We start from the raw sequence: 19,028 nt of genomic DNA on the forward strand, positions 1-19,028 counted from the left end.
ATTAGACAAGAAATCAGGCCAGTTTCCTGCCATTAACATTTGCATGAACTTTGGTAAGGTCACTGATCTCCTCCTGGACTTCCCTACCTGTAAATAAGTATAGAAGTGTCTATTTCAGTACAGAAGTGTCTATTCAAGCCCATAAACACTTTGGGGTATGGCTAAATGAGTGATTATTTATGTTCTTGCAGCCTTTCTCAACACATCAATGAGACAGCACTGGGCTTTTGGGGTTTTTATCCAGGATACTGGATTTAGATTAAGTGCTGAAATTTGAATAAATCAGGAACTTTCAGCAAAGAACAATGAAGAGTAAGTTACATCCCATTCCTTCCTGCAAATCTAAATTTGCCCAGATTAAAAATATATCTTGTAAACCAAATTTGACAATTGAATAAGGAACAAAAACTGACATCAGTCGACTTTAGTAGAAAGACTTTGTTGTCTTTCAGGTCTTGATCCTGAGAATGTGCACAACTCCAATCCTTTGGGCTGGCACACTTATTGTTCTGGGTGATGTGGCATTAAAACTGTCAGAACATTTCCTTTCACCCAGCAGCCTTTATAGGACAGACTGGTCCTGAATGGAGTTAGAGAAACCACTCATATCCACAGGGCAAATAGTGCCAATGAGAAGCACCAGACAACATGGACATTTAAATACAACCCATAAAATCACATAAACAAAACAATTTCCAAATCAGTAGACAGAGATCAGAAAGTAACTTAAGGGACTGAGAAATAAAAACTCAAGGCAGGAGTTTCAAGTGAGTTGTGAGATGAAGGGAAAGGTACAGCTGGCTGGAGATGATCACATGCTTGTTTTTGACAGGCATTGTGTTGGATAAGACTCAATCAAGAATAAAGATTTTTTAAGGAGAGGTGACAAGGAATGGGAACAAGGGAAGCCTAAAGCCCAGAATGCCATAGACTGAGGCAGAGAGAATAGAATAAACAAGGGGGACATGGAAGGAAGACAGAAGAACTTTTGAGTAACTGAATTAGTAATGAAAGACAGGGACACTGGGGCTCTACCAACAGTAAAAGGGGAAATTTAGGGGTAACAGAGAGCAGGGCTGGAGTGCAGTGTGGGCTGGAGCTCAGGCAGGAGTTCTCTGCCTGGCAAAATACTTGGAGGCATCTTGGTCCAACTGAAGGATTACATTAATAATTGCGTCAACATTCTTCCTTGGACTTCCTTGGGTTTTCCAGTGTAACTTACAATGCTTTATAAAGTTACTTTATAAAGCAGTTAAAATAAGTTACAAAATGTTGTTACAGCAGTCTTACTAGAAAAGTGTCCTTGTGAGAGTAAATGAAAGTAAGAATTAATGCTCTCCCTGCAAAAGGCCAGTACTGGCATCAAGAGGTCATGTAGAAAATCTCTGTGACAACAGATTTTACTGGGAGAATGGAAGGTACAAGGTAAAAAAAAAACATCATCAGCAACTACAAATCAGACATTTCCACCACTGGAAGTCAAACAAGCCATGCATCTCCCACCCTCACATCCATTGACAATTATAAACTGAATTTCTTTAGTGAACTCTTAGAGCATAAATTCATCTTGAGAAGAGTCAGGAAATAATCAGAAACTAAATCACAATTATCAGACTGTGATATCACTTGATTCACAGGAATCTCTGGATTGTCAACATCCTTTGGTTCCCATTGACTATTGTGCAGGCAGGACTCTGCTCACAAAAAACCCCCTTGTTTATACAGAGTGAGAAATTCACTTTTCATGTTTATAACTTAGCAATTATATCATGGAGAATGTGAGGAGATCAGCTTTTCTCTTATACATGAAACAACCCCCTAGCTCTCAGTAGGTAACTTCTCCCTACAGAGTTGCTCTCTTTTTGGGGCCAGAAGGGAAGAAAATGACATTCCATTTTCCTTCACTTACTAACAGGAATCTAATCAGCCAAGTAATTTGTTGTCAGTTTTTGTGTTTTTATTTTAAGGAGGTGTGATAGAAATCATATGAGGACCTGAGAATGGGTTTGTACATACCCAAATGGAGGTATGTGAAAACAAGACTGGAGCTTTGTTTTGAGACTTCTTTATACCCATGCTGAGGAAAAAGCAGTTGAGGACTTTCCCTCTGGGTGAAATGCTGGGTGAATAATGTTTGAGCCTAGTGTCATCCTTACCTCATGTAGGGTGGAGCATCACCTGGAAAATAAACAGGATTTAAGGTTTTCTTCTGTATCCTCAAATAAAAAAGTATAAAACGAAGGGTTCAGTCTAAAGGCTATTCCCATCAATCCAGATATATGCACAGACTTTATGATCCAAAGCCTTAGTTCTTTAAGGAAAGTCACTTCTGAGAGCCCATGTGCCTGCACAGAATCAGAGTTCTAAGCTGCAGCCTTCACCCAGGGCAAATCTCACCCACTTGCTGGCAAACCTGTGACACCTGGCCTGACAATACTGCTAGAATGGGATTGTCTCCCAAATAGGGCTATTTGCAGAGCTCCTGCTTTCTTTATTGGCACATCCCCCAGCCCAGCTGATCTAACAAGCTGAGCTGCCCCAAAGGTGTCCTTTTTGAAGGCAGAGAAGAGCCAGAGGAAGGAGGCTGTAGCTGGAATGAAACCTGCTTGGTGCTGCAGATCACTCCTTCCACTGCTCCACTGCTGTGCAAGCACCATGTCCCTGCTGGGGGAGGCTTTGTGGTGGTTTTAGAGTGAGATCAAAATTCCTCTGCCTTGCCTCTCCCCCTGGATGGTGTTAATGCACTTGCAGCAGCCGTGCAGGGCAAGAGGTGACCTGTTAAAGGGCTGGCTCTGACCTCACCATGGGCTCGGCAGTGCTCCCACCCAGCAGAGGCTGATCTCATCCTCTGAGTACCCTGCCTGCTTTCCCTCGGGTTTCAATCGGGCACTGGAGAAACAGAGCAGGTCAGAGGCCAGTTTTTACACAAAAGAAACTCAGTAAGAGATTGGTATAATTGTTGGAGAAAGCTTCTTGTAGAGACTTTTTCCTGGGGAAAACACAGCCAAGCAGATAAAAATCACAGGGGGCTGGTAGGTTTGGACTCAGGCAATTTTAGAAACTAAAATCAGAAAATAATTCTTCATTCTCCTGCCATTTAGGGGCAAAAAAAAAAGAAATTTTCTGAAAATTAAGTTTCAGTCATTTTGCATTTCAATTTCTCCATCAGTAAAATAAAATAAATTTTTTATCTACCAGTTTACCTTGCTGGTGTTTGACCACCATCATCTGTATTAGCCATTGGTATTGGTAAAACAAGTTCATTGAACTCTGATTTAGAAATTGACCAACATAATATTTGTTTTTTCTGCTATCACAACTACTTTTTCTTTCTTCTGGAAGACATAGCAAGACCAGAAGTATTTAACATTTTCTTTTTTCTAGAGTCCTAACTTTACATTGCCACTTTGGCTAGCATCTCATTGCTTTTTACTAAACCACCAAGGCAGGAAAAGGAAAAAAACTCAGGAAAGACCATCATAAAAAATGCTTACATTGTTGTTTGATTTTCTCTTGCTGGCTTTTATTTGCCAGTGTTTCTCAATGAGAGCTTGACCATGGGTTTAGATGTCATTACATTGAATTACAAAGAAATATCCTGGTAAGGCCTGCTGGGTGAGTGTGTTTCCCATTGCAGGAGCAGCTGGTTAGGCTGGGCTGCAGGTGCAGGGCAGGCAGGGCTGGGGGCTGCTCCCCTCCCCAGCCAAGGGCTGCTGCTGCACTCGCTCCTCAGCAGCACCTCAGTCACTGCCTGGCCCCTGGGGGAGCACTGAGAACAAGATTTGTGCAGCAAGCCCTAATGAAGGCATAGGGCAGAGAGGGATTTGCTGTGCACAGAGGCATTTGCCTGCCCATCTCCCCTTGCATCAGGTGTGCAGTGTGGGGAGGGTCCCACGCTGCGCTGCCAGCGCTGGCACCTCTCATCCCTCTGGCTCAGAGATCATAGCACAGCTTTTCCCAGCTAGCCCCTCTCTGTAACCAGCCCTTGGTGCTTCATTAAAATCCTGCAGGCCAAATTAACCTGCTCTTTGGATATTTAAATTTTTTTCCCAGGTAAATCAGTTATTTAAACAACCCTGTACTTCCCATCTTCAATATTCAAGCAGCCATTACGAGGACTGGGAGTGGGGTTAGACCTGGGTTCTGCTTTGTTAGACCAAGTCCTTCCTACTGGTGCTCAAAGTCAGCCACCAAATGAAAAGAACAAACACCCTTTTCCTCCTGATGCACACAAGAGCATCTGATCCAAACATCTCTGATCATACAGACAGCATCTAAGGACCCACTTTAAGCTGCACAGCCATAAGAATATGAATAATAACACCTTTCACAAACTACACAGATCTAAATTTCTTTAAAACTCGGATTCTGGTAAACATAATCTATTTTGGAAGAAACTGGAGACATTACAAACCTCGAATGTGAATCTGAATGTATTTGTTTACATCACATGATTCTCAGAAGGGAATTATAGTGCCTGATTCACCACCTTGTTATTCCAGACTCATGCCAGACTCATGGAAATCAGTCTCATTTCACTGGCATTAGACTAGAATACAAGAGTGATGAATCAGGTCTGCAGCCTTACCACAGAGCAATCATGAATTATTACAACAAATACAAAATCCATCCTTCTCCTAAGCATTTTGCTCCAATATTTTTCTCTCCCTCCTTAAAATACATAATAAATATTAATATAAGACAAATTCTAAATAAGTATCATAAATCAAATATAGCTTCTCAAAATACATTTTGAAAGAGAATTAAAATTTAATTTTTTTCTCCCATCTTAAAAAAGGGCTACATTTTCTGCCTGTTGTCTTGGTGCTGCATTTCTGCCTTTGTGGTCTTCCAGTTGCTGCCAGCTCTGTGAGGCTTTATGCTGATACTGTCCTGGCTATAATAAAACAGGTTTTGTGGAAAAACCTTTCATGGAAAGAATAGTTCCATACAGAATTTTCTTTTTCTGAAACAAAAGAGGTCCTGTCCTCCTGTGATGAGAGAGGGTCAGGTGAGCAAGACACAGGGAGCAGAATTCCTGATGTGATGTCCTGGATCTATGATATGGGGACAATTCCTCAGCTGGCAGGTCTTCCCAGAGAGATAATCAACCCAGGGAGAAACATGCATGAAATAAACATTCTGTTTGGACAACTAATGTAAAGCCTGGATTTAAATCACAGTATAAACAATGCTAGCCTTGGTGTTTTCTTCTAGCTGCTTTCTAAGCAGCACAAACTCCTCTTTGCTGAAGGAAATGGAGACAGCTTCCAAAGAATGACTGACTAAATAAGATTAACCAGGAGGAGGTAAGTACTTTATTTTTTTCTTTTGATCTCTCAGATGAGACATTTTCTGGACCAAACAAAAATCTCTGACTAAATTACCAGGAGTGACTCTGAGCTAAACTTTTCATGTAATTTGCAGCTGACCAGTGTGGACTCCAGGCATCAGAGCCAGGAGGGACCTCTGGCAGGAGCACAGGGTGGCACTGTGGGCAGAAGCTCTGCATCAGGGCTTGCCTCCACATTGCTTCAAAGCTCCCTAAAATCTACTCATTCCAAAGACAAACCACTTATTCACCAGCAAAGCACTTCTTTCTGTTCCCAGCGTGGCAGAGTCAAGCTCAATCAGAAATCTGGGGCGTCTGCTGTGGTCTGACCTTTGGCAAAGAGGAGTTCATCAGTGCCTGGTTCTGCTGGTGTTAAGGGTGTTAAGGCAAAATGAGTCCCACAGGAGTTCAGCACATGCTCAATGCAAATCCTGCACCAGCAAAACACAGCAGGTGAAACAAATATTGGAGAGAAGTGAAAGACAATAATTTTATCACTGACTTCCTTAGGCCATAACCAACAGCAAGTTTTGCCACTGACTTAAAAGTCAGTATTTTATCTTATATATACAGCAGGAATTGGTTAAAAAAGAGGCAAAATACTTCCTCATTTAATAAACTAGTTCTAGAGTTAATGCAACTGGGAGAGAACTTCAGCTGTACATAAACTGCCTCTTAGTCAAAACTCTTGCTCATTATCCAAACTAAGTAATTACAGTCATATCAATATTCACTGTTGAAGGTCCAGGTTAATACATTCAAATAAGCAAAAATAAATGAGACAAACTGAAGAAAATTGCTGGGATTACTGACATGAGATTTAAAATCCTTCGTCTATTGGGAAAGCTGTTGGTAAACTCAGGTCTCAAATTGAGTAAAGTAAGACTTAAAAGATACATGATGGTCTATATATGAACCTTTTATGCACAGCTACTTAGAATGATTAAAACTCCCATTTAGATTGAAATACACATTAGAAAAAAAATCCCTTATTCTTGCAGCAAATAAATGCAAACCAGGATGATTCTGATTTTCTGGCATGAACCAGAAGGGAACTGGACAGCCATCATTTCTGGGTGCCCCAGGCAGGGCTGGAGGGCCAAACTAAACCACAAGGAAACATTAGGAAATTAGACTTTCACAGCCATACAGAACTAGGCAAAGGACAAAGACTGCAAAGCATACCTAAATCACAATATGTTGTCAAAGTTGTCCAGAAGAAGAACTCCCCTCATTCAGAGGTTACATTGACATTGGGACTTTGCTTGCTTTAGGTTTGTGTTCAAATGACTGAAGAGGATGAAGGTCTAAATACAATACTGAGGCAAAGATCATGAAGTAAAATCCCTGATTACCAGGAATGGAGTGCTAGCAAATCCCAGGATAAACTTTTAAACCATTTTCTAATAACTTCATGTGCAGGAATCAGTTGTGATTGAAAATGGCTCAGAATTGACTTACTGATCACAATCATTTTATCAGTGTTACAGCTGCAAATGCCATCACTGTGAGTGGCTCCTTTCTTGGCTGAGAGCTGTAGGAGTATTCCAAGCTCCAAAATAAAAACCAGCAGCTGCAGCCAAACCAAAGCAAAACAAATAAAAAAAAAAATCCCAGCCAAACATTTCTTACCATGCTATAGCTCATAAAACTATTTAAAATGTATCCTATCTGAATGTGTTTCTACATTCTGAGCAGTGGCATTTACCATGGGATAAGAAAACATACAAAACAATAAAATTTTTCCTTAGCCAGTGATTATTATTGCTGCCTTAGTGATTTCCTTCCTTTTGGAGTAATACCTCAAGGATTTCAGTAAGAATGCTTTGTAAAGCTGGTCCTGGCCAGCTGCTTGTGGCTTGCTCGTGGTTAGAATGCACATGCAGAGAACTCCTCACAGACATGTATCATCTTACACAGGGATCAAGTCACCTACTAATAATAGCTCTTCTTGGGGCTTAGCACCCTTTCTTTACAAAAAAAAAGAAGATGAAAATATCAGTTTTGTAAAGCTATTGTTGGGTTTTCCAAGCCTTCAAAGAGTCAGCAAAACCAGGTTCCAAAATCTCATTTTTGCCTTAAGCACAATTCGATGGGCTGGGCAATCATTGTTAGCTCAGAATAAGTCAGCTGTAATTTCCAAAAAATAGAACTTCTACTAACCTCACTACATACCAGAGACTCCAGGAAGACCTGAAGGGAATGCCATCACTCCATGCCATTGTGTGGTGGAGAGGCAGTGCAGAAATGTCTAGGTTATGGGATGTCCAGGTACCAGGATAAGCCATTTTGCAGGGTGCAATAGAGCTCACTGCTCTACTGAACTTTCAATCTGCCTTGCTGTGTCCATTTTCTGTGAGACTTTCTCTGCTGGTCTTACCAGAACAAAGGACATGGCCTCAGGTAAAAAACACAACCTTTACAATGCTTAACACTGCTGACTCTGTTAGTGCAGTTTGACAATAACACCAAGACATCAGCTCTCTGTGGGACATCTGCATGCTGGGTATCCCAGGGAAAAGGTGGGCAAAGAAGGAGCAGGTCACTGTGCCCCATTCTGCTACTCTGACAGTCTCTTGATCCTCCAGTAAAGACATTTGAGAGAAGAATCTTAAGTGAGTTTAGGTATAGACACAGGAATAACGTTTTGAAGGGGAGAAGGAGAAAACAGAGCTCTTTTCAATAGACATAAAGCTAATTCTACCCCAGAGCTGCTTTGGTTACTGTAAAAAGAGACTTGACTGCTCCATCTGATCTTGATGGCAAGGCAGCTCAGACTCACAGGAAAGCAAAGCTCAGTTCTGCAGCTCCCTGCACTCTCACAGAGTTTCTGCAGCCTTCTGTAGCTGGCAAAACCTTTCAGGAGTGATACATTCAATTTGTTCAGTCTCCGCTAGCTTTAGGTCTAGATTCATTAAATTCCCACCTTTGATGTGTTTTGAAGTGAAGTTTTAACTTCAGTGACACCATATAAAGAGTTAAATTTTGTCTCTAAAAGCTCAATAAATGGGCTACCTTGATTGATGCTTTAAGTGCAACCCCTTCCCAATATTCTGAACATAATGAGGTTAGTGCTAAAAGCTGGATTCTCTCTCATCTATCTGCATTATCTATTTATTCCACACACGTCACCATGGTAAATGAGTGCTGCATTAAGTACTAAATAGCAGAGGTCAGAAAAACCCTATGTTGTATTCTTTTCCCCTCAGCAAGGCTGAAACCTCTATTAATGGATTTTAGTTTATTACCTAAAGTGAACTAAAAAAAATATTGAAAATATCAGTATTAGCACATTATTGAAGTTTGATTTAAACACAATCTCAAAACAAACCTACTTGACATTCTTATTTAAAAATTTTGTCTTCTAATGTTTAAGTGGACTTAAGTTCAAATATTCTCTGATTTTTTTTTTGCCATTTAACACCCCTTCCCACCAACACAAACAGAATCTTTGCCACAGCCTAAACTAGAAATATTTTGATTAAAATTATTTTTTTAAAATGCTATCAACACCCCAAATTGTATGCTCATGTAGTTGTATTAAGTATAGCTTAAGAATTTTGACTATAAGAAGTAATTACACCTAGGCACTTCATTTTTCAGCTAGAAAACTCACCATCTATTAAATTCTCAGCAAAACTAACTATATGAGGTGCATAAGTATTTGGCACAGTGCAAATCTCTTAAGAGCCCCTCTAGGAAAATATTAAGCCTTCTGAATGCAATAGAGTTAGAGTCTGTCCAGCTGACTTCCCCAGCAGGTCAGGCAGCCACTCCCACTGCTATTCCCTACCCATGGCACAGCTCTGGCTCTGTAGGCTGCAGCCACAGAGGTGATAACAAATGTAAACATTCCCAAAGCTTATCAGGCCTGATGCTGAATGATCAAGCAGCTGGAGAGCTGTAACACAGAGCCATGTATATTAAAAATATTTTGCAAATAATCTCCTGGGGTGGAAGAAGGCTGTTTCTATGGTGCTTTTGTATGAGGAACAAGGAAAACAGATGAAGAGTACAAGGTTCAGCCTCTAAAAATACCACATCCACTTTCAGGTGGTTCCATGGACATTGACCCTTCCAACACAAAACCAATGGGAGGCAGGGAGCAGGAGCAACAAGTAAAATCACAGTACACATTAGGGGCTTAGCTGCATTGGTAAATAAAAATTATTTATAGTCATTTCATGGGTATTCAAGGCTGGAACAAGAGAAATGGATTAATGCAATTCCATCCATGCTGGGAGCAAGTAAAGCTTTCGGGGTTTTGGCTTCATGCCCTCTCAGCTGCACCACTGCACTGGTGTAGGCACAAATCTGAGTCCTGGCTGAGAATATCCAACCTCTATTTCCATCCTCCAGAGCTTTCCCAGGCACCCTGGACTGCCCCATCTCGAGGAGGGACAGTAGGCTCTGGTGAATGGGAGGGACTCATTCTTGTTTTGACTAAATTTACTCACTTCAGCCAACTAGGAGAAACTAGTTCACATGGGTCATGTAAAATGCACCTGTGCAGTCAATCAATAAACACTAAACATGAGGGAAGCATGGATAAAAATAAACACAAAAAATTCAGCAAAATAAGTGAATTTTGACCAGAACATGCATAATAGCCATTTGTTTTGGTCTCTCTGTGTAGCTGTCAGGCCTTCACTGTTTACTGACTACAGAGACTGTCCAGACTCTATTTGGGCTCTATATGAAATAGTACACATTTCCTACTGTTTCACACTATGTGGTTTATACAATTGCTAAAATACTCACAGGGAATGCTTCTAATGGTGAATTACTGTGTTCAGGACCACAAAAATACAGCTGTTTGCTCTGGTGACAACTCTCAGTCTAGGCACAGCACTGCCTCTGCATCCCAACCAACTCAGACCTCGTCCTCCAGCTGCTGTCCTTACTGCACTGCTGGGACAATGACAACTCTTTTGACAAGTGATGACAGTGACATATAAAGTCCTCATCCTCTCATGAAAATGGAGCATCTTAAGGAAATGGACTGTTCTCATGAATGATGAAAAAAAAATAATTGTTTTTTAATTCATTGTTTCTTTCTGGAGCCTGTGAGCCATTACTTCTGGGCTGAATAAGGAAGAGCTGAAGCACAGGTTCTTGACTTTTTTTTTTTTTTTTTTTTTTTTTTTAAGCCCTTTTGCTTTCCTTTTAGCTTTCATGGAGTCTGTATTCACACTGCATATGTGTGAGGAACTTTTGCTGTGCCTTATCACAGGGAATTCTGTGGGCCTGAACTGCAGAATAAATTCAGAGTAACCCAAATGAAAAAAAAACATGTGAGCATAGTGTATATAGGTAAGAAAAAGGGATGTGTTTGTCACTGCACATTTGCAGTCACACATCATCCTGCAAACAGCAGGATACTTCCAAGCACAGACATTTTTATCTCTGTTCTGGAACCCCTATCACCTGACAGGTCTTAGGCAATGTTTGCTTTCCATATTTCATTGTTTCACTGTGTCAGAGAGTCCTTTCCAGCACAGGCTGAAAGAACACAAAGGTCCTCCCTGCCTTGACAAGAAGTGCCTGATCTCTGAACATCCTGGTGCCATTGGTAATGTGCACTGGGCTGTACCAGTCCTCTGGTGTGAGGGGACACAAACATTTTTATTGCTTATTAAAATACCTCCACAGACTCCTGGACTGGTATAAAAAGAATACTTAAATAGCATATACATTTAGCATATAGAAAGACCAACTACTTTGACAAAAGAAAATACAGCTAAGGACAGTTTGTATTCATATACTGCTTTTCTGAATGCTGTATTACTATACTAGAAGCCTAAATTTGCAATTGAAAACAGCTGCTATTTGGCTTACTCACTCTCTAGTTCTTGGACCAAAGTAAGCAGTGTGTCCTACCAGAATCTCAATCCTTTGAAAAACATATCAGTTTCCATGAACTCTGAGACCAAGAGTTTTCTGCTGAGATTTTTCCCTGAGAAAGTATAGCAGAACTGCTTGGCAATGCCCAGTAAACACCTGCCTCCTACTAAGCAGGTCTTTTCTGGAGCTTAGTCTGTTGTGCCTTGGAAGAAAAAAAATATATGATCATTAGATGTAAACCCAAACATATTCATTCACTTAGAAGCATGATCCAACTAATATTAGTCACAAACCTTAATGCTGGGCAAAATAACTCACATTAATCCCATCAAGAATGTGGTGCTGGTACAGTTTGCATCAGCAGAAAAGCAGATCTGTCTGTGGTAATGAGATTTATTGTGCAGGGAAAGTCCAGGAGTGTCTAAAACCAATTTAGCATAAAAACCTCAACTACTTTGGGTTGTCATGGAATTGACAACGGTGTAAGGACAGATTTTCCTCCCACCTCTCACCTGGCTGTGTTGTTTGCTGCTGCACTGAATAGTGAGACTGCCCATGAGGCATCTCAGCAGAGCTCTGGGGAAGTGACAGTAACTGGAAGGCATGGATCCTTTCTGGAAAACCAAAAATCAGCTAGAAACAAGAAAGCTAAACTGCCAGACACATGCAAAACACCTTCCTTGTTTAGAGACAGGTACGGATTGCTTTTCTTCAAGTTGTGATTTCCAGCATTCAGTGCTATACTGGGAAGATGTTTTATATTGCTTTTACAGTGATTATATATCCTTCCTGCTTTGAAATGAGATTAGCAAAGCACAAAAAGGCAGCTGTATTTCTACACACAGAGTAACATTTACATTACAAGCAAGGAAATCAAAGCAGGCAACAAAGCAGAAAGGGGAGCTGGAAACAGAAAATACATAGAAAATTCAGATACACAGAATTTATCCTAATGTTTACCCATATTCTAATGCTTCAAGAGGACTGAACACCTTGACATAAGTTGAAGAGCCTTTGGCACCAGACTGTTTGATGTTGTGTTGGCTCTGTGACAAAGCCAGGCTGTACAGGAACGTGGCATTATTTTTGATCAAAGTGAGCCCCAATGGTATTAAACCCAAGTCATGGGCTGACGTGCTTTCTTCCCTCAGCTATCAGCTCTCTGCTTTGCTACCAGCTTCTTCTTGAGCTGTTGCATTATGATGTTCTGCTGGTTTAAAGCATGCTCAGACTTGTATTTCAGCTAATAAGGATTGATACTCCTATATTTTCTGCTATGCTGGGTTTGGAGACAGGAGGCTGCATACACAGGAAAGGCTGCTTGTGATGGTGATACTCAGCTCCTGCTGACTCCAACATAGTGCAGGGGAAAAAGGAAGCAGAAGAGTTTTAACAATTTTTGGATTAAACACATGTAGTGCAATAGTTAAATATGTCTTTAAAACTTAAGCATGTGCTTATGTTCCTTTAAAAGGCAGGTGCAGAGCAGCTGTGGCTATGGCAGGATGCAAGTGGGTTACCCCAGGAACCCATGCACCCTCACAGGATGAGATGCTGCCCATTTGTGTACCTCCCTCACTTTATACTTGTCTTTGCCTTCACAGAGAGTAAAAGGGTCTTATAATTTCAAATAAAAGTAAACTGATTTGATATTCCCAAATCAAACATCAGATGCTCAGAAAATGTCGTTCCATTGACTGAACTGAAGCACAACAGATTTAAGTGACTTCATAACTCAAGTCTCAGTTTGCTAGTGCCAGTTTCTCTGCTCAGATGTGACACAACCCATCTAAGAGCACTTTACAGAGAACTTGCAGACAGAGTTAAGGGTTTATTCACTGCTATGCTGCTTCACAAGGTCATATTGTCCACTGCAATCACAGTTGCTGCTGCAACTCAAATTTCTCTTTTGTTGACTGTGATTGCACTTATGTATGATGCTAACCAGGGTGAGCATGAGGAAATGTGAGAGTCAGTGATGCTACAGGCTGGATATGAGCTCCTGTGGTCACATTTATCACCTGCCTTTAAATCATTCAGTGTGGTCTAACACTGTCCCCTTGGAAGCAAGGAAGTCAAGCAGACTCTTATAGTTTCTAAGCAGCTGTCATTGGTTTAAAATGACTTAGGCTTAGTAGAAATTCACTTTATAGCACAATTGACCTGACCTAAATAGGTGAAGACATATCCCTGTCAAAGCTGTAACAGGCATCAGGGATGAACAAGAACACTTAATAGAAAAATAACCTTTAGATCTTTTTACAGAAGAACTCATGCTGAATTTAATATGAAGTTCTTAAATGTCCAAACACATTTTATTGCCTTCTGGTTTCCAGATGGGTGTGCATCCAGAACACCAGAATACCACAAAAATGCTACTTTTTTTTCTCTGCTGCAATTAGAAGCAGCTGTAACAGAAGGCTATAAAAAAGTCTGATTCTATGCCTGTCTCTGTTTTTCCAAAAAAAGAGAAGTTTAGATAATTTGAGTAAATTTTGCAGGGGCATCCAAACATTTAGGATTGCTTTAGGACACACATCTCAAACTCTTGGAAGCATATCTTTCACTGGCTCCTTGCTCCTAATAAAGGAAGTGGAATACTCCAGTGGGTAAAATTCAAGGGACAGGACTCTCGCTTAGCCCTAATAAAAAAGGGTGGCTCTGTCAGTGCCACTGGAATTCTCTGCTGCTCAGTTTCCCCATTGATCCAGAGAATCACACTCCTACAGAGATTTGTTGGAGTGTCAAGTTAGCACCCTTTTATTTTTAATTAACTACATCCATCTGCAGTAATGAATTTACTATTTTTGGAGACAAATTTCATTCAGCATCCCAGTGAATTCTATTCAAAACCCAGTACCTGGGTTATGTGGAAGTTGGCTGAAACTTGCAGCAATCCTGACTCATAATAAAAATGATTTATTTAAATACTTATTATGAACATTGCAGGAAAGGTGATAACAGACATGCACCACTTTGTTTACAGTAAAATTTCCTGTAAATTAAAGAGTTCTTATTCTTTGTTTGGTTTTGATTTGGTATTGTACCAAGTATCTGTTTATAAAAGGAAATATGACGGTACAAAGTGTACAAAGTGAATTGCAAAAGAGATTAACAGTCAAGGTGAATTTGCTTTAAATTAAGTCCTAGCAACACAGACAGTGTATATCCCATCATTATCCCACAGTGGTAAAGAAAGTCAGCTCAAGGCAGATCTTTCATGCACCGTTTTTGAGAGCTGAACTACCTGAAATTCAGGACAGAAAGCTACTCTCCAAAAACATTTCTAAAAAAAAGATTACTGTGACTAAGAGATATGGCAGGAAAAAAAATGTTGCAGAGCACAACAAAGTAAAAGTTTGATGTAAAGTAGGCACTGTGTTCCAAGGGATTAAGTATTGAAGATTATCCTCTTTTTGTGGAGTTTTTTGTTTGTAACACTCCCTAAAAAGCTTATTAAAGAATCCTTCTGAAATCATATTTATATGACAAAGTATGTCTCAACCTCAAATCACCCCATCCCACAGAGAATTTTCTGTGGGGATTCCTGGATGAAGATAATGTATTCACAGTTGAAAAAGAATAATGGAAAAACACAATTTATATTTTACCAGGAAACTAGAACAGAAACTGTTTTATACAAACAACTTCTACTCCTTAGGCTGAATTAATGCTGGACCCAACCTGGTATCTCTAGAGATTGGACTCTGTGGATCTTCAAAGTGTCCATCCAGGGAAAGCAAATATTTGTGGATAGAAGTACTGGATCTGGGTTATATTGATTCTCCTTCTACATCTAACCAAGATTTACATGGAGAGTATAATTGTGAAGTCAGTGACATTATCTGAAGACCAGGAATTACCCGTGTTCACGGGGTTTACTCCAAACAGTCCTAAGATGCATTGTTTGATGTTTAGAGCTACAAAATGAATGCTGGATTTTTAAAATCACATAGTTGATCAAAGCAGCTTGCAGCCAGTGCTGTGTGAACAGGTTCAGTGTTTCAGCAGGATGCTGGCACTCACCTGGGGGCAGGTGTTCATTCATGATGACAAGTGATGCTGGCGTGGGCCTTCTTTTCCTGATCTGTAACAGATACAAACCAAGGAGAAGCACTCAGGGCCCACCAATTGCCACACACACAAAGCAAAGCAGAAAATCTCCCTGGTGTCCTGCAGAGTACAGACCAGGCAATGTTAAAAAGGAAACTATTAAAGCACAGCAGCACTTCAGTGTCCTACTGACAGCTTGTCTGGTCTGACAGCAGCCAGGGTCATGCTGCAGCTTGCTCAGGGAGAGCAAAGGCACAGGGAGAGCTGTCCAAAATACCTTCAGGATTTGTAATCATCCTGACTTCAGCCTTTGGATATGTATTGCTGAAAAACATCAGTCATACCTTAAAATATTGACACATGGTTTTGCTTCAGGAAGATGATTGCTGTAGTTTGTGAGCCTGCATGTGCAAATACCAGTACTGGCATAGCTCTCACAAGTAATAATTAATAATTTTTTGCAAGTGCATTTCAGGGTTTTGCAGGCATGCCTTCCAGTGAACTTATACTTCTAAACTGTTGTCAGAGGTGTCACTATCATTCTTTAACTAAAAATACTCCAGTATTCAAGACCTTGAAAAGAGTATTCCCAATACAGCAGATTTCATATACCAGTATATAGTCTTGAATTGTATACAATTCTTGAGAGTTTATCTGGGTAACTTTTGGTCCATTAACAGTGGCTGAACTGCATTGTATTGGAATACCCTCCAATAATGCACACATTTGCACTGAAAGCCTCCAGGCCTGATGTTCTATTGAATTTAAGAGAGGGACCAGAAACATTTAAGCTAGAAACCATTCTGAAAAAAACCTTCAATGTCAGTGCATTTGTTCTTTTTCATTTGCTGAGCCAACATCTGTATTTAGCTGGGTTCAAATTTTGCTTTCAGAGGTGTAAATGGAAAATTACATCATCAGGGTTAATGGGTTTATTCCAGATTAGTGTAACTGTAGCTGACTGTAGAATTTACTATTTTAATTTCATCACACACCCACAGCGAAACTGTATAGCACTTGGAATCAAACTCACAACACATACAAAAAAAGGACTGCCCATAAATACCAGGCAGAAAATAGGCTACAGCATTTCAAAAGCCATGGGAATTCCAGGAAATGCTAATCCTATGGTTCTCACAGATTTCAGAAAAATACCAGAACTCATTCTGCTTGAATTCATTGCAGAAGTGCTCAGTAAGGTATGCACATCTCACAGCTCAGAAGTGCCTGTGGACAAAATGAGGACCCACAACAATTCTTTTCTGCACTCTTCTAATATTTCACATTCTATGGTCACTCACAATTCATCGTTGTGCCTGCCTTTTAAGGGACACAAAATCAGAATATTCAGGAAACCAGATAACAGTGCAAATAATTTCATGGCTAATGGTATGGGACTTTCAAGGTTATAAGATTCCCCTGGTATCATCTAAAATCAGACATACCCAGCTAGGAGCAAATGTTCAGAAGGACTTGCTCAGAGAGAAATATACTGGGTCACCTAATTAAGATTTATCCAGTTTGCTCACAAGACTGTCTGTGACCTTTTTTTAGGCACATCTACACATATCTGTACCCAGTAATAGATAAGTAATAGATACCTTTGCCTCCTTAGACGTCTGTACTGATATAAATATATATATGTGTGTCAGTACATTTTGTGTATATATATATATATATATATATATATATATATATATGTGTATGTGTATCTTTTGGGAGTGAGTTGAAACCCAAAATAGCACACATATCATTCCAACAAGGACATAAGTATGATATGTATATATATTTCCAGGTATGTAGAACACTGTAAAAATTACTTACAGACCATTAAAAAATCATGAGAAATACAGGAAGTAACTGAAATGATGACTATTGTGCAAAACATTAATTGTATTTTCTCATGTTAAAATCAAAGGTAAATAAGATGTCTTCTTCACAATATTTCTGTTAGGTACCTATTATCAACTTTGTGCTTTGGTTTATGTACATATAATACACTTGATTTTTTGAGAATGTATTCATTAAGTGTATTCATGTGAAATGTAAATATTAGAGTAGAAGTGCAGTTACAGAAAAGGCACAACAAATATACATTAATATAAACCTACCCAAGGTGAAGAAGCTTATTCTGGCTAGAGGACATATCCTTCTCCTTCTTTAAGTATATCAAACATTGCTATAAGCTCCAAAGTATTTCACCTACAGTTTCACTAATATAAGCTAGAAAAGCCTTTAGGCCATGAGTTCTCACCCTCACCTTGCCCCATTCCCACCCCATTCCCCCAAACCCCAGAAGGAAACCCACCGTCCTTACCTGCTCTGCTGCCTCGGGATCTATCTGGCTCTGGAACAGGGGCACAGCAAACTGTATTTTTTTGGGGCTGTTGGGCTCCATGGTGATGCTGAGGTGGGACAGGCGAGAGGAGAGCCTGGAGCTGCTCTGGGTGTGTGCCTGTGGCCCCACAGCCAGGCTGGAGCAGCTGGAGCTCCCGGCTTAGCTCGGGAATCTGCGCGAGCCCAGCAGCTCCCGTATTCCACATCCACAGAGATGCCACTGCCTTGGCTATTTGCTTTTGCTTTTTTTTTCCCCTCTCTCCCCTCTCTTCAGCAGCCCTTCAGATCCTCTCAGCAGAAAGCTGAAAAGAACAATAAGCTAATTGTGTACCAGCTCACTTCTACATATGCCAAGCGTTCACTCAGGAGCTAATTGAAAATGCAATACTAGCATTGCATGGCCTGGAGCCTTGGGATTTGAAAAAGAGGATCTCTGCACCGTGCATTACTAACTGCCTGCTCAGAAGTGCAATGCAAGCTCCCTCTGAGCATTGCTGATGGGCTCTTAATTATTGATGAACACAAATCAGGAAGTTTTCAGATTTTGGGGGTGGAGGTAGCAGGAGGGGTGGACGCAAAAATTCGATCTCTGCTACAGTGTGCCAGAACTGCTCTCCTCTTTTCACTTATCAAACAATTCCCCTTGCTCTTTTAAATATTTTTAAAATCTCACAGTTTTAGACTAAATCTTACAGGAAGATTTTTGGTGATGATGCTACAGTTGCCCACAATCTAATGGTGCTTCTCTGGTGGGTTTGCAGATTTAGACTGTGATTTCTTTTGGTGGGCTCCATTTCACGTGACTCCAGATGATACTGAGAACACTCACCCACTTCTGAGCCAGCTCTCTGGGCTCCCTCATGCTAAGTACATCAATGGGCATCTCATCCTATCCAAGTAAAGTGGGATACAGTGTTTACTCAAGATGACATTTTCTCTCCATTAACTCCAGAAAAAGGAAAGATGATTCAGACTAGTTAAATCACTTTTGGATGACTAAAAATCAGATGCTAAATCCTACTTAAGGGTACAAAATCTGTGCCTCATTCCAAGACCAGGAAAATAATTTGGTCAATCATACCAATAGTACTCCTTTGTGAATATAATAGATTTTCACTTGTCATTTCGTGTTAATTCAAAAGAAGTGTGTGAAACAATACCCAGCAATCACTGACTCAACCTACCTCTTTGAAAAACTCAGAGGAATTTGAAAATGTTCTTTGTTCAGGCCACTGAGAGCAGTAAGGATTTTCACAGCTCACCACAAGCTTATTGAGTCACTGAGTACTTTCCCACCTGTGCCAGTGGAGGAGGTGGGGAAGGAGTGAGGGTTGTGGATGAGAAAAGCCCTGGCTGCACACACAGAATCAGCAAGTCAGACATTAAATACTTGTTTGGTTTGACTTTCACAAATTAAAATCACGACACAGTATTGGAACATCAGGCTGTTTCTGAACAGAGA

The 19,028-nt window shown here is 40.3% G+C and overlaps 1 protein-coding gene across 1 annotated transcript in view; it reads right to left on the reverse strand.

The window, feature by feature from the left end:
- The window catches only part of PPP1R1C (protein phosphatase 1 regulatory inhibitor subunit 1C), a 43,536-nt gene extending 25,745 nt beyond the window's left edge, over positions 1 to 17,791 (reverse strand). The window contains 3 exon segments of the mRNA XM_056496835.1: positions 15,203 to 15,263; positions 17,547 to 17,679; positions 17,681 to 17,791. Coding sequence (XP_056352810.1) covers positions 15,203 to 15,263; positions 17,547 to 17,679; positions 17,681 to 17,772 — 286 coding nt within the window. The 5' untranslated portion in view covers positions 17,773 to 17,791.
- Positions 17,792 to 19,028: the final 1,237 nt, after the last annotated feature.

The sequence above is a fragment of the Oenanthe melanoleuca genome, chromosome 7, assembly GCF_029582105.1.
Source record: "Oenanthe melanoleuca isolate GR-GAL-2019-014 chromosome 7, OMel1.0, whole genome shotgun sequence".
In the NCBI taxonomy this organism is placed as follows: domain Eukaryota; kingdom Metazoa; phylum Chordata; class Aves; order Passeriformes; family Muscicapidae; genus Oenanthe; species Oenanthe melanoleuca.